General features: G+C 46.9%; 2 protein-coding genes across 6 annotated transcripts in view; one reads left to right on the top strand and one right to left on the bottom strand.

The window, feature by feature from the left end:
• Positions 1 to 270: 270 nt before the first annotated feature.
• On the top strand, positions 271 to 4277 carry cyp51 (cytochrome P450, family 51). Its single transcript, XM_019863466.1, has 10 exons — positions 271 to 639; positions 703 to 801; positions 1242 to 1418; positions 1500 to 1626; positions 1815 to 1989; positions 2416 to 2535; positions 2635 to 2830; positions 2894 to 2989; positions 3133 to 3301; positions 3662 to 4277. The coding sequence occupies exons 1-10, from the start codon at positions 475 to 477 to the stop codon at positions 3838 to 3840; spliced, it is 1503 nt and encodes a 500-aa protein (XP_019719025.1). The 5' UTR covers positions 271 to 474; the 3' UTR covers positions 3841 to 4277.
• A 285-nt stretch (positions 4278 to 4562) lies between these two features.
• Positions 4563 to 15550, bottom strand: part of akap9 (A kinase (PRKA) anchor protein 9) — a 41091-nt gene continuing 30103 nt past the window's right edge. For 4 of the 5 annotated variants that reach the window (XM_019863438.1, XM_019863442.1, XM_019863440.1 and 1 more), the window contains 22 exons: positions 12437 to 13151; positions 11925 to 12047; positions 11798 to 11842; positions 11591 to 11725; positions 11466 to 11510; positions 9508 to 11235; positions 9358 to 9415; positions 9022 to 9149; positions 8734 to 8913; positions 8389 to 8559; positions 8166 to 8271; positions 7897 to 8080; positions 7577 to 7727; positions 7219 to 7515; positions 6616 to 7092; positions 6303 to 6482; positions 6017 to 6223; positions 5670 to 5905; positions 5498 to 5580; positions 5089 to 5206; positions 4887 to 5017; positions 4563 to 4788 (listed from right to left, as the gene is read on the bottom strand). In XM_019863438.1, the coding sequence (XP_019718997.1) occupies positions 4742 to 4788; positions 4887 to 5017; positions 5089 to 5206; positions 5498 to 5580; positions 5670 to 5905; positions 6017 to 6223; positions 6303 to 6482; positions 6616 to 7092; positions 7219 to 7515; positions 7577 to 7727; positions 7897 to 8080; positions 8166 to 8271; positions 8389 to 8559; positions 8734 to 8913; positions 9022 to 9149; positions 9358 to 9415; positions 9508 to 11235; positions 11466 to 11510; positions 11591 to 11725; positions 11798 to 11842; positions 11925 to 12047; positions 12437 to 13151 (5545 nt within the window). In that variant the 3' untranslated portion in view covers positions 4563 to 4741. The remainder of the gene's footprint in view (positions 4789 to 4886; positions 5018 to 5088; positions 5207 to 5497; positions 5581 to 5669; positions 5906 to 6016; positions 6224 to 6302; positions 6483 to 6615; positions 7093 to 7218; positions 7516 to 7576; positions 7728 to 7896; positions 8081 to 8165; positions 8272 to 8388; positions 8560 to 8733; positions 8914 to 9021; positions 9150 to 9357; positions 9416 to 9507; positions 11236 to 11465; positions 11511 to 11590; positions 11726 to 11797; positions 11843 to 11924; positions 12048 to 12436; positions 13152 to 15550) is intronic. The other variant, XM_019863441.1, reaches the window with a different exon arrangement.

Raw genomic sequence — 15550 nt, 5'->3', positions numbered from 1 at the left:
TTTTCACAAAATGTATCTTCTGAGGGACTAGTGACGTAATAAGATGACCTCGAAGGCGCCGCCAATCTCTGACGAACTATTTTCGTAAATTATTTCCCAAAATGGTATTCATATTTTTCTTAGGATAAACATTATCAATAAATTAACTCTAAGATTCACTCATGAGTATCGAATGCCTTTAAATAAAAAACAATAATAGTTATTTATTATTGTTCGGTCACGGGATGACATCATAACACCCGAGATCGGTTCAGACGGAAGCAGCCAATCGCAAGAGGAGTAGCTTGACAGACACGAAACTAGTAACCAATCGAAAACTTCTGTCGGTCAGGCGGGGGCGGCACCGACGTCGACAGGTAGAGATGGCGGGGAAACAACACCGGCACTGCAACAGTTTTGACGGGAGTTGTCACAAATTCTCATGATCCATTCGTGCAATTCAAGAAGTGATCCGGGGGAGCAGAAGTTTTAAACATGTCCATGCACTTGTACCAAATGAGCACTAAGCTGCTTGGGGACACTGTGGGCAAAATGAACGACAACCTAACGTCCTTGGTTCTGGCTGCTTCTGCGGTCATGCTCACTTTTGGGTATTTTTACAGCAAAATACTTCTCAGACAGACTTCTGACAAGAATGCGGTGAGTTGTCTTAAAGTGAATGAAAGTGATACCTGAATTCAAATGCGCTTGTTTTCTCCCCAGACTTATCCACCGTACATCCCTTCCAGTGTCCCCTTCTTGGGGCATGCTGTTGCGTTTGGCAAAAGTCCCATTGACTTTTTGGAAAACGCCTACGAAAAAGTAAGTTCAATCTTAGTTAATATTAAAACATTATGGACAAAGTTATATGACATTTGATGCAATGTAAGTCCATTTTAGACATTCATGATATATAATAATAATAATCTATGCATTCTGTTATTTTGTTATTCTTTGGGAGCCTATCCTGTGTTACTCACATATTAAAAAAAATAAAATAAAAAAGACCTATTCGCTGCTTTGGTGCCATTTATGGTGTGTGGTGACTCCCAACTATGTTGAAGATGACTGTAATTTAATCACGCCTGAGCCTTGTCGAATAGAGATCATTGTGCAGTCCACGTTTATTGCAAATCTAAATTGCAAAATCTGACCGGAAAAAAAACACCCTGGGGAAGCTTCATGACATTCACAGCTAAGAAGAAATGAGTAAACGAGATGGGCACGAATGGTTAAACCTGTAACATTCTGCCCCTCCACAGTACGGACCGGTGTTCAGCTTCACCATGGTGGGCAAAACCTTCACGTACCTCTTGGGAAGCGACGCTGCTTCACTGCTCTTCAACAGCAAGAACGAGGACCTGAACGCCGAAGACGTCTACTCCCGCCTCACCACGCCCGTCTTTGGCAAAGGAGTCGCCTATGACGTCCCCAACCCAGTGAGAATCGGCCGGAATACACGTTGTCATCCAAAACGAGGAAATAAGTCTCCTCATGGATGTTTATGTGTGTGGGTGTAGATCTTTCTGGAACAAAAGAAGATGCTGAAGACGGGCCTGAATGTCGCTCGCTTTAGGGAACACGTCAAGATCATCGAGGCGGAGACCGTCGAGTATTTTCAACGATGGGGAGACAGTGGCCAGAAAAGTAAGATCAATCCGTTCATCAATCTTAGAGCCGCTCCTTATTTGTGCTGCAAAATATCTGTGACTTGTAATTTCAAAAATATCTATTTGACGTTACAGTATCAATACTCTATGGCCAAAAAATAACAATACATGTTGGTCATCTCCCACTACGTTTTGTTCCATGTCTGAGTCTTTTCCTACTTTCAGACCTCTTTGAGGCATTATCCGAGCTCATCATTCTGACGGCCAGCAGCTGCCTACACGGCAAGGACATCCGCGGCCTGCTGGATGAGCACGTGGCTCAGCTCTACGCCGACCTGGATGGAGGCTTCAGTCACGCCGCCTGGCTGCTGCCCGGATGGCTGCCACTGCCCAGCTTCAGGTGGGACCATGACGACGTCGTCATCATCATCATCACAGGGAACCGTGGCGCTGGGCAGTATTTTCTTTCTCGGAGGCCAGATTAGCAATAAAAGAATGTTTCCCCGAGTGTATGTGCCATTTGCTGCATAGGAATTCACCCATTCACATTTTTTAAAGCACCTATCAGCAGTTACATATTTGCTGTAAAACTTGTGTGGTATTTTCTTTTTGTGCTTGTGTGCAAGAATTCCACAAGATGGCGCCAAAGCGCCACCAGTTAAGTTTACTGCAGTATATTAAGCACTTGTGTCGGTTTTCTTAATGTACATACATATGCAAGTTATTCCTGAATGTTTTCATAAAGTACAATACAGGAGTTTTTTTTTTTTTTTTTGTGGTGCTAGTACAGATTGGAGGATGATTTGAGATGTTTTGTCATCATTAGGAAGCGGGACAAAGCTCACCGGGAGATCAAGAACATCTTCTACAATGTGATCCGGAAGCGAAGAAGCTCTGAGGAGAAACTGGATGATATCCTGCAGACGCTCATGGATGCTACCTACAAGTAAATAAAAAAAAAAACAGCACAAGAAAAAATGTAATTCCTGCTCAAAGCTGGTCGAATTCAAAGTGGGATTCACTCCCCCCCCTCTTCATCTGTCAGGGACGGCCGGCCGCTGTCAGACGACGAGATCGCCGGCATGCTGATCGGCCTCCTGCTGGCCGGTCAGCACACGTCGTCGACCACCAGCGCCTGGTTGGGTTTCTTCTTGGCCAGGGACAAAGCCACACAAGAGCGCTGCTACGCCGAGCAGAGGGCCGTGTGCGGCGACCACCTGCCCCCCCTCCACTTGGATCAGGTACCACCGCCTTAAGAAATATGAATTAAATAATACACTCGTGATTAATGACGTTGTCTGCAGTTGAAGGACCTCAGCCTGTTGGAGCGTTGTTTGAAGGAGACTCTGAGGCTGCGGCCACCCATCATGACCATGATGAGGATGGCTCGCTCTACACAGGTAACGACATCCATCAGTGTTGATTTCCTACACGGCTGCCAACAAAAACAGCCGCAAAGGCACATCACGTAGATGTTCTAGTTCCCTGTGTAGTCTCAAAAAAAAGTTCCAAGTAACTCCAGTGTCTCCAAACGGTTCCACAGACCGCATCAGGGTTTACCATCCCCGCGGGCCACCAGGTGTGCGTGTCCCCGACTGTCAACCACCGACTGCAGGACACGTGGTGTGAGAGGACACGGTTTGACCCCGACCGCTACCTCCACGACAACCCTGCCGCCGGCGAGAAGTTTGCCTACGTGCCTTTTGGAGCCGGTACTCACCCTCTTTATACTACAACGCCACAGCTCAACATTTTTTTTCCAAACACTGGCCATTTATTTGATGTTTTTTTTTTTTTTATCTTTTCAAGAAAATAAACCAATCATTTGATTAATGCAGCTCAACCAAGCCTTTTAGGAGATATTTGTCACTTCACAGAAAATAACAACCCTATCAGATCACCTGAAAAAATAAGGCAAAATAAATCCGTATCAACTAAATAAAAAAGAAAAAGTAAAATTTTCTTTACAGTGAGTGCAGAAAAAAAAATCGATGCTAACATGGACGAGGGGGGCATGGAAAGTAAATCTCCAATTTCTGATCTTTTTATTTATTGATATGTTTTTATGACAGGGAGACATCGCTGCATTGGGGAGAACTTCGCCTACGTGCAGATCAAAACCATCTGGTCCACATTGCTGCGCCTGTACGACTTCGACCTGGTGGACGGATACTTCCCCACCATCAACTACACCACTATGATACACACGCCCCACAACCCCATCATTGCATACAAAAGAAGGAAACACTGAAGACTTTCACGCAAACAATTTCGTGCAAAACGGACCCGCTAATTCAGCATCGGTGCTGCGATGAATCACGCTGCCTTCAATGAGCCTGGGAAGTTTCAGATTACAACAGGGAAACGTGCAACTTGCGAGCCGGTGGTTCTGTGAGATCATTTCTAGTTTTATTGAATGGAGCATGACAACTCGGTGAATTTTACTGTTGGTTGCCGACGACGGTGATTAGTCAGTGAGGAGAAGAAAAATGCATTTCATTTGGTAAAAATGTAACAACAAAAAACTCTTCCTACTTCTGTGAAATGTAAATACAAAATGAGGTTTGTGAATGTTGACAGCCTCTTATTTTTTTTTTTTTAACACCTGTACTGCACTCTGTTTAAGTTGTATTAGGTTGTAGGTTTTAAAGCCTGAACTGATTTAAGAATCCGATAAAACTGGGCCTACTTCTGTCAAATGTGATTAAGAAAAAAAAAGAGAGATTTGTTGAATGTTCACAGTACTACCCAAAAAGAAAAACATTTTGTAGTCAACGATAAATTAAAAAAAAAAAATCATTCAATTCTTTGCCTTTATTTCATTTTTTGACAAAATAGCCAGAAAAGCTGCTATAAAAATACGCTCTCTACAAATGTCTTCGGGCCTTGAACAAAACATGCGTGTAGAAGAATCCAGTTAAGCCCACTTTGCTCACAACCAACACCCACTCTCACATAAATTAATCTCATGTCTTTTTTTTAAATTATCCACAAACAAAATGTACACCATTTGTCGAATTAAATTACATGTCATTCATTCAAGTGGTGGCGACACGAGACGCAAACCTGTCTGTCGCACGCCATATTTTTTTTTGGTCCATGTGGAAAGAACAGTTCGCGTCAAAAAAGGCAACTTATTTTGATCGGTGTCTTCATCTTCTTAAACCGAAATGTAGCGGAGCGAGCGAAGACGAAGCACCTGCAGAAGGAAACAAAGAATCAGAGAAGACATTTCAAAGTTAATACAGAGGAGAGATTGCATTGCAAAGAAGCTGCATGTAAACGAGTGACGAGAACCTGACGTGACGCTCCCCAGCCTCCTCTGCAGGGCCTCCAGCCGGGAGATGTAATCGGTGAGGGCTCGGTCGGGGTCGTAGTTCTGCAGGTGGGAGCACGTGAGCGCCCCGGGGTCTCCTGCCGCAAGAAACCTAAAACCCAAGAAACGAATCATGAAAAATTGCCGTTCAGTCTTGGTGGAGGCTCCCGAATCTTGTCCCACCTGTGCTGTGCAGGGGAGATGGGCGACCTGGGGGATTCCCGTCCGCTGCGTCCCCTGCTTGAGCTCCCTCCTCGGTACACGTCCAAGCCTGGGTGGAGGTAATCTCTATCATCGCTGGCTGAAGAACACAAACACACACAAAAAAAATGAGTTCTAAATTTGTATGATTGAGTGAGTGCCTTATATGCTGTCGGGTTTTCTGAAATAATCATTCGGCCTAATTTTCTGGCTGCCTCATGTTGTCCAACCTTCAAATGGAAAAATCTGCACTCAAGCAAGATCAGTCAAATATATGATTTCAGAAAACGGTAAAAGACTTCAAGAATTTTTTTTTAAAGATGGTGATCAGAATGATAGCACCATCATGTCAATTTGAGCCAAGGAAGAGCCCTGATAGTGTTTCATTTACTGATCATCTGCGTGGTTTCACTTTTCTGGGTTGTGTTGCTCATGCCCGTTGTTTTGTGCCAGCGCTTGACCAGGAAACGCATTCTGGAACACACACACACACGCACAGAAAATAAGCAAGCCTAGTGAAAATAATGACTTTCAATGATTTTAGTTTCTCTCCGCCGACTTACCTGGAGAGGGCGATGGAGACGCGCACGGCCGAGCGGAAGCGCATGAGCCCGCGCAGGCGCAGTCCCCGCTGGCCACTGCCAAGTCCCTCCGAGGGCCGGCCGCCCATCCTATAGAGCATGGCCAGCGTGGCCTCCTCGCACTCCTGGAAGCTGCCCAGCAGCAGCAGCAGGTACTTCTTCTGGTAGATCAGAGACTTCCGGAAGCTCTCCGAGCGCAGGTACCTGCCGTACATCCTCTGCACGGGGACAAGCGAGGACGCAAAGAAATATTGAATGTTTAATAGTCAGCTACCCGCAACTCGATTCATTTTTACCAACTCTCCATTCGTGACACAACATTTCCCGACCTTGAGGGCGGCGTTGTCTGCCTCAGGCCCGGTTAGCTCTCTCAGCGTGTCTGTCCTGATCTCCCCTCGCAGCCGGGCCACCTGAGCGAGGGCCTGGTGTAAGGCTTTCTCCAAGCGAACCTTCTCTCGGCTCCAGGTCTCCTTCTGCTGAGAGAGCAACAGCGCGTCGGCAGAGTCCGGCCTGGATGCCCCTCGCCTCCCGCTGGCCTGCAGAGGGATGAAGAACAAACACGGTGAACAATTGCAACATTGCGGTTTGTCTTTCACCCCGCTGCTGTCTACTCACAGCATCGCCTGCATGCCGGTAATAGCGGAGTTCCTCTTCCAAGCGCAGCGAGTGGTTCCTCAGGTCATTCTTCTCCTCCGTCAGGCGGCCCACGAAACCCGTCAGCTCGGCGTTCTGCCGGAGCAGACGCTCGGTCAAGGAGGAGCCTGATGAGGAGCTTCCCGCCGACAGGGCAGAGCGCTGAGGAGGGAGATAAACGAGAGGAGCACACCTCTGTTAGCATCTCTCGTTAGCCGTTATATAGCGAACCGCCATTTTGTGTACATTTATATTTGCGTTATGATTTTATTCCACATGACATAAGTATGCCCACCTCAGGGATAGATGGGAGAGCCGGAGTTTGCTGCAGCATGCTGATGAGATCATCAACACTGGACTGGATCAGTGACAGCTCTTCACTGGTGATCTCAGCAGCGGCCTTGCTTGCCATGCCACGGATCTTGGAAGCGACAAGGTGCAGTTTCCCCAAGACGGCGTCCGCCGTGCGCCAAGGGCCTGGGTGGTGTTGGTGGTGCGGCATGGGCGCTGTCCCCCGCCCAGCGCCGCCCTCCCGAGCCAACCTCTCCTCCAGTCGCTCCTTGTCCTCTTCCAGGCTCCTCCGCCTCGCCTCTTCGCTCGCCAGCAGGTCTTGCGTCTCCGACAAGCGCACTTCCAGTCTCTCCAGCTGGGCCCGGGCCTCCAGCAGAGCCTCGTCGTTCTGCCTGGTCTTGAGGCCCGCCAGGCTCAGCTCCTCGTCCTTTCTCAGCACTTCAAGCTTCTCAGCCTCCATTTGGCTGAGGAGATCCACCACCTAGAAGACAACATTTAAATCATTTCACATTACATAGAGGACGTTTGATTAATTGTATTTGATTAGTAGGCCTATGAATGGAAATTCATTTTTAGATTCGTCAGAGATTAATTTTTACACCCTCACCTGTGCCTGCTTGTCATCCAGCTCTTTTTGCAGACCTTCCAGAAGGTTCTCCTCCTGGCTGGCTGGGCCTCCGCCTACCCGCAGCTCCCTCTCCGTGCCCAGAGCGGAGCTCATCTCGCGGGCCTTGGCTCGCTCCGTCTCCAGCTGGACCTGAAGCTCCTGGAGGCGACTGTGGAGGCTCAGCTTCTCCCTCTCGACCTGCTGGCAGAGGCGGGAGGAGACCTGGCGCTCCTGCTCTAAGGTGGACGTCAGCCGCTCCGCTTGGCTCTTTTGCTCCTCCAAAGCCAGATTCAAGTCCTTGGAAACAAAGTCAAGAGTTGGTTGGAGTTGTGGCGCTCGGAGTGTGGCGAGGTCTTACCTCCAGTTGTTCTCGAGCGTTCTCTTCGTTCCTCCCGGCGCGACAACGCTCCTTCTCCATGCCCCACTGAAGTTCGCGGCCTTTCCGGCTCTCCTCCAAGAGTTGCTCATTCAGCGCATCCACCTCCGAGGCCTTCTGCGATACCTCGGCCCTGCATGCAATGACACGTTAAAATGACTCCATCTGTTGACAGACCACTTTGTTAAAATTTTCTAATTTATTTCTCATTTGATTATTTTTTTTAAGACCCTGGTTTTTGCATTGTTGTTTTAAGAAGTCTTGCAAAGTGAAAATTTCCAGTTCTATGCGTCCGCTCTAACCTAAGGGCCTCCAGTTCTTTGAGATGCTTGTGCTGCGATATAAGCGTGGTCTCCAGCTCCAGTTTGGTCTGCGATAATTCCCCCTTCAGCTCCTCCAGCAGCAGCCTGTCGGCCCGCGGTGCCCCGTCGGCATCGCCTCCCCCCCGATGCTCCGTCGCGCCCAATAAGGTTGCAGGTCGCGCACCTAAGGAAGGAAATCAAATGAAGTTTTATTCTTTTGTGTCTTTCCATTTAGATGCCGCGTCGCCGCCCCTTTTGAAGCGCCTTACCTTGATAAAGGCGCTCCATCTCTCCTCGGAGATGATGGATCTCAGCGATAAGACTGGACCGGTCTGCGGCATGGAGGGAACCCAGCGCTTCTCTGTGATGTGCATCCTAGAAGAAGACCGAAATGACCAACATTAAGAGTGACGATGAGAAGAAAAGAACATTGCCGGATACGGTGCGGAATATAAATTGTAAAAGTGATCTGAGCAGTGGGATTACGGTCACCTGCTCGGCCATCCTGCGCTCCAGCTGGTTGATGTGGATGATGGCGTCGCTGGTGTCCGTCAGGTCTAAGTAGGTGTAGAGGGCACTCTTGAACACGCTACGCTCCGTCGTGAACACCCGGTGCACCGCTTCCAAGAGCTCCGCACGCCAATCCACAGAATCGCCCGACACCTAGTCGCGCACAAATATGACATCATATGTCATCCTTGCTAATTTGCATAGGACGTTTTTGCATTGTGTGAGCGGACTTCCATTTTCCAAAATGTTTTTTTTTTTTTTAAGTTGTGTTGAATAATCCTTCATTCTATCTCGCTTTGTGCGTATCAAAAAAAAAAAAAAAAAAACCTGCGTGGTCTGCATGTGAGCAATGAGGCCTTTGAGGGACTCCACAGTAGCCAGCAGGGCATCTCTCTCCTTAAGCCACGCCTGCAGGTTCAAATGGCCGCCAGGCTCATTTTCAGAAACAGGAAGTTCTGACAGCGAGAGAACCTGCATGCCCTCCTGGTGCACCTCACGCAGCAACGACTGCATGGAGAAACAACAATGACGCATGACCCAAAAAAAAAAAAAAAAAAAGGATTTCAAAACTCACTTTAGGTGACTAAAGCACATTGATTTCGTGTCAGGTTTTACCTTGATCCTGTCAGGTAATACTGGATCGTCCGCCTCTCTTCTGGCACCTTCGGGTGTCACCCGAAACTCCTGCTGGAGTCCAACAGGGAGGTCATACCCGGTCCTCTGGCTGTAGTCAGAGCTGCTGTCTGAAAACGAGGAACAAAACTCAAAGGATCATCATTCGCGGCGTTACAAAAACAACAATTTGAATCTAAACATTTATTTGATTATGATTGAAAAGATCGACATCGCTCATCAAGTATGGCGCTATGTGTGGAATCGTCTTTTAATTGGAGCGATGGGGGCCGGTAATTATAACGAATTGTGTATTATTAGCATCATGATTGACCTTACCACTCGTGTAGCCATCTTTGAACTGTGACAGTGGCCGATCTTGTCTCAACGCGGTGACCTAAAAACAGAATTCCATCAGAAAAAACGCACAACAAATAAACCAAAAAAAAGTGTTTTGGGGGTGTGGGGGGGCTGGAAGTTAAAATTCACCTCAGTGGCACGCAGCTTGTCAACGATGGCCTTGAGCGCCTTGCACTCGTCCTCCAGGTCGTGAGCGTCGCGGCGCAGCGCGTCGCTCTCAGAGATGTGCCGCGCTTCCATGTCCAGGATTTCGGCCGCGTGCAACTCCTGCATCTGGACCACCTTCTCTCGGAACTCTCCCATGACTTCATCCAGCTCCTCGTTGGCGGCCGTCTGCGTGGAAGCATCAGCCTGGGCCAGCTCGGGACTTCGGGAGGGTGCGGCGCCCTTCCTGGAAAGGGACATCTTGTCTTTGGTCCCCTTGGCCAGGGGCTGCTTGCCGCTCGCTTTCCTCTTGGGCTGGGAGGTGGACGAGGAAGTGGAGAAGAAAGGCTGAGGGGACGCAGCGGGAGAAGGAGACGTCGAGACCGAGTCGCCTGCTTTCGTCAGGGCCGCTCGAGCCTCCCGGAGCTCGTTTTTCAACTTTGAAATGGAGACCTCGTGGAGCTGGATGTCATCCTGCAGCTTGGAATTGTGGGATTTGGAACTTCTCAGTTCTTCTTTGGTGGTCTCGGCAATCTTCTTCACCTCCTGGAGCTCCTCTTTCAGCTTCAAAATGGAGACCTCACGAAGCTGGATCTCTTCATGGTGGGATTTGGAGCTTCTCAGATCTTGGGTGGAGTCCATGTTCTGCTGGACTTCTGGGAGTTCCTCTTTGAGCTTTAAAATGTTACCCTCACGTAACTGGATCTTCTCCTGGAGTTTCTCATTGTGGGATTTGTAACAGTTGAGTTCCTCTTTGGTTGAGTGCAGGTTCTTTTGGAGCTCCTGAAGCTCCTTGGCGAGTTTAGAAATTGAGACCTCGCGGACTTGAATGTCCTCCTGAAGCTTCTCATTGCGGGATTTGTAACTTGTCAGCTCTTGGTTGAAGTCCGTGTTTTTTTGGACCTCCTGGAGCTCCACTTCAAGTTTAGAAATAGAGACCTCACGCACTTGAACATCCTCCTTGAGCTTCTCATTGTGGGATTTGTAACTGTTGAGTTCTTCTTTGGTGGAGTCCAAATTCTTTTGAACCTCCTGCAGTTCTTGTTTGAGATTCAAAACTGAAACCTCACACGCTTTAATGTCCTCCTGGAGCTTCTCATTGTTGGATTTGTAGCTGCTAGCTTCTTCGTTGGCGGAGTCCACATTCCTGTGGACCTCCTGGAGCATCTCTTTGAGCTCTGAAATGGTGACCTCGCGGCCCTGGATCTCCTCCTGGAGCCTCTCGTTGTCGGATTTGCAATTGTTGAGTTCTTCTTTGGTGGTGTTCATGTTCTTTTGGACCTCTTGTAGCTTTTCTTCTAGTCGACTAATAGACGTTTTATGCACTTGAGCGTCCTCCTGAAGCTTCTCATTGAGGGATTTGTAACTATCTATTTCTTTGGTATCGTTCCTGTTCTTCAGAACCTCCTGCAGCTCCTCTTTCAGTTTCAAAATGGAGCCCTCGCGCAGCTGAATGTCTTCTTGGAGCTTCTCATTGTTGGATTTGTAGCTTTTTACTTCCTCAATGGTGGCGTCCAGGTTCTTTTGGACCTCCTGAAGCTCCTCTGTCAGTTTCGAAATAGAGAGCTCACGCACATGGATGTCCTCCTGGAGCTTCTGATTGTGAGATCTGGAGCTATCCAGTTCGTCTTTGGTGGAGTCCGCATGTCTTCGGATGTCTTGGAGCTCCGTGAGAAGGTTCATCCTGTCTGCTTTGTCCTCTTCGGCTTTCACCTGAAGAGAAAAGAAAATTTTGACCATCAATTGTCCCATCTTCTAGTTGGGCTAGATAATTAATCACATTTATCAACGCATTTGGGTTTATTTCTTCTTCTTCTTCTTTTTTTAATATAAAAGATTTGCTGATGTGCATTGCTACCACTAACAATCTAAAAAAAAAGCCTTTCTTAAATGAAGGTTGAGGAAACACCGTTCACTGTTAAAATGAAATACTTTGTACTTACTTGTAAAAGATCTTCTTTTAGTTGAGCAATGGTCAGTTCCCGCTCCTTTCGTGAGGGGGAACACAATACATGATCAATACTTCTCAATTACGCACCGTCTTTATCATCTCCTGCTTTCTCAATACCTGCAGAAGCTCCTGCAGCTTCTCCAGCTTCTCCTTGCAGCTGTTCAGCTCCTCCTTGGCAAGCGCAGCCTCCTCCTGGGTCTTGGTAAGCTCTCTTCGGAGCACTAGCATCTCCTCGTCTCCCCCAGAAGATGACTGAGAGGGAACACAGAATATTTGGCAGCCTGCTACTTTGGAAAAACATGACAATATATAGATGAAGGTTACCTCCTCAAGCTGCTCCTTAAGTCTTTTGATTATTTCAGTTTTGTCCTAAGAGAAAGACAAGGAATGGTGTTACCAAAACAACTGTCCTGAAATGAAGCTTTGGAACTCAAAACACACGGATGCATACTTGAAGTTCCGCCTGGAGATGGTGGCATTGCTCCATGTGGTGGTCCAGCTGTTTTTTGGCAGCCAGGGCTTCATTTCGGGCCTCTTGAAGCTCCGACGTGAGCGCTTGGTCACCAGCCGAGGCCTGGTTTCAAGAGACAGACGGTTTGGTCAACTTATCACAGTTCTCAATTCAGTGGTGGGCACAGAATCGCCTTCTGTTTTTACATCGGGCATTATGGGCAGGGATGCAACATTTGCTGAAAATATTGAGCTAGTTTTTGCAGTTTTAAAATATCTCGCCATGTAACTAATCAAGTACAAATTGATTTATATACAGAGAAAAAATTTGAACAGATGGATTAATATTTTGAGATTTAAACAATTAAAGAGCAAGTATTAACTTGATAGCAGCTTTTTTTCCCCTACAAATTTTGGTTCGTTAAAATATATTTCTTTTTAAAGTTAAACTCTTCATTGCCATAGAACACAAATGTGTGCCAACCCCCGTTCCGAAACTTTTTTTTTTTTTACCTCCAGACCTGCCGACGTTCTGTGTCGCTTCTCGCCCATCATCTGTCTCGTCAGATCCAGCAGTGCCGCCAGCCTCCTCTCGTACTGCGCCTCCTTCGAGCTGGAGAGCAGCTGCTTTCGGAGCTTGTGGTTCTTCTCGATGTCACTTAAACTAGCCTCAAGCTCAGCAAGCTTCTGGTTCAGGTGACCTAGCAGGTCACCCGAACGGTCTTTGGATGCCTGCTGCTGAAGAGCGTCAAGTGTGGCTTGGCTGACCAACGCCGCGGCCACCTTCTCCCTTAAATGCTCTTCCAGGGTGCAAACTTTCCACTGCAGCTCTTCTGCGTACTTTCGAGAGCTGCACAGCTCGGCGTCTTTCTCGCCCGCCAAGTCCTCCAGCTCCCGGACGCGGAGACGGAGTTCGTCTACGCCGGACGCGCCGTTCTTCTCCAGAGCTTGCGCTTGGGCCTGCGCCACCGCGAGGTGGGCGGTTCTCTGCCTCGGGGTCTCCGTAAAGTCCTCCGAGTTCTCAGTGCTCGTCTTCAAGCGGCGGTGCGTCTCCAGAAGCTCGCCGTGCTCCGCTTTGAGGGAGTGGAACTCTCCGGAGACCAGGTCCATCTTCTGTTTCATTTCATCGTAGTCGTACTCGTTCCTGGCGCGGGATTCGACATCCTCCTTGCGCTCCATGTGGAGCAGCTCCTGCTGGAGTTTGTCGACGACGGCGTTCAGCTGCTCCTGCTCCTCCTCGCTTTTGCGCTTGAGGCGTTCCTGCTCACTGCGCAGGCACTCCACCTGCGACTCCAGGTCACTGATCAGCGCATCCCGCTCATCAATTCCCTGAAAAGAGGACTCAAAAATATTAGGACATAATATCAAATAAATGTTCCCACCTCTTTCCTTTAGATGAAACCTTAGGAGTCTCCGTTTAACTAATATGATTAAAAAATAAAAAAAATTAGATTAGATCAGGGGTGGGGCCACTCTCAACATTTACATGATTATTATGAGTGCTGTAATATTTGTTGTATTCAGACTCAAGTATCAAAATAAAGTATTTTCCGTAATATATCTTTCCAGTACTTTTGTAGCCGATTGTACCCCTGAAATTGGTTCAACAGTATGTGTTTATTCACCTCATAAAATTATGTATTGTAAATAATGAAATAAAAACGATGCACGAGCGCATTTGAAATATTGTGAAGAAAAAAAAAAGGGTTTCCAATTATTATATGAAAAAAATTGGCGCACTAATTACTCATAAATTAATTCCAACAACATTTATTGTTCAACGATTTGACAGATTTTGTTTTCTACATCATCTCCTCATCACCTGGCCCTGAAAAAAATGTTATGTGGTCCTCAAAACCACCCTCGGATTATGCCTTCAGAGATTTTTTTTTTCACACGGAAACTCAAGAGCTTGAATGAGCCACCGTAAAACCAACACATGGATTTACTTACCAAGACAAACACAACACCAAAATGGATGGCACGAAAAAATAAATTAAAAAATGAAAACACCACACACGACCATGAAGCGATGCTCACACCGAATAGACTTGCACATTCTATTCCGTGCCCGCATAGACATGGCTTGTTACCTTGTTGCCAGACGTTTTCTCCAAGTGTTGGAGCTTAGTGATCTGTTCATTAAGAAGTGCTATTGCCCTGTCCTTCTCCTCCATCACCTTCAAGAGTCAACAGATTATAACGTGATGGAAAGAACATAGCACGACAAAGATAAGAGAGTCCAGAGTCGGCCCGATGACTAAATGCGTGAGTTGCCCTGCGATGGATGTGATCTGGCAGACATGGGAACTCGTCAAGTTTTCTATTCTAGTCTCGTCACACTTTTGGTTGGGAATCGCAACTCTCGCCAAAAGGCAGAAAGAACACTCTATCGCATCCTATTTATACCAAGTGGGTATTAGCTACATGCTAAGCTAATATCCTCTGAAAACGCTTAGGTAGCTTCTATTTAGCGTTTCGTAAGAGGACCGTATTCACGCAAATAGTGACCATCGTTAAATATCAACTTGAATAATGCTCATGGAACTATTTTTCAACATGGGGCAAAGTCTCCACAACTTTGTTAGGTGCTGCGGATTTGGTTAGCAGCAAGACGTTGTGGTGCGACCGTATGTCAGTTTACCGGAACGCAAATTTCCACCAAAGATGCCGTCTCCATGTCGTAAAAAAATCAGCTTTAATATTGAGCAAGTCAAATTGTATTTATATGACAGGTAGGGCCACTGTTTGACATAATATGGTCATTTGCAAAACATGCAGGAAAATGAGAACACATCTTTGTGGGTGTTGGCAGGTTACCTGGAGCATGCTCTCCCTGGTTTCCAGGAACTGCTGCTGGCTGCTGATCTCCTTGCGCTGAATCTCCAGCTGCATGTGGAGCTGCTGGACCTCCTCGTTCTTGTTCTCCAGCTCCTCCCGAAACTGCTCCAGCTGCTCCTCCAGGTGGCAGATCTGAAGGAGAAGACAGACCTAAGATCATCTTCATCGACAAGAACAACAAACAGGAACACTACCTCCTTCTCTTTCCGCTCCAACGCTTCTCTTTCGGTCTGCAACTGAACCTCCAGTGTGGAGTGCTTTGCCTCCGTGATAGATGCATGACGCTTCTTTTGTTCGTCCTTTGACACACAAACAAAACACATAGGAAACAAATTTTATGTTAGTTTCTTTTTTTTACTAATTTTAAACACATGAACATACGATTCCATTTTTCGATGTTCTCATATTCGAGGAGTGTTAGAATGAGGGGACCAATAACCCCCCCCCCCACACACATATTAGTTTAATAGATGTGAAGCGATATCAGGCTAGATTTGTTCTCTAATTCTAAGAAATCAAATTATGCTGCTATATTTGCAACTAACTGATAGAAATCCTCATTGGATTATTTTTCTCTCTCCTTTTTTATTTTTATTTTTTGATTTTAAAGCCCAGTTATGGCAACGCAAAGACCACCGAATCTTACACCACTGCACAAACTAGTAAAGTGCATGGCCACTCAAACCTCAAAACATTTAGAAAAAAATAAATGTGCGAAACTACATGCGAATCAACGCTGGCAACGTTTTAACTTTCAGAAACATTTTAGTTGTGCTTAATTGGCAT

The sequence above is a fragment of the Hippocampus comes genome, unplaced genomic scaffold, assembly GCF_001891065.2.
Source record: "Hippocampus comes isolate QL1 unplaced genomic scaffold, H_comes_QL1_v1.1 scaffold91, whole genome shotgun sequence".
NCBI classification, from domain to species: domain Eukaryota; kingdom Metazoa; phylum Chordata; class Actinopteri; order Syngnathiformes; family Syngnathidae; genus Hippocampus; species Hippocampus comes.
This window is presented reverse-complemented; position numbering and strand designations above follow the sequence as displayed.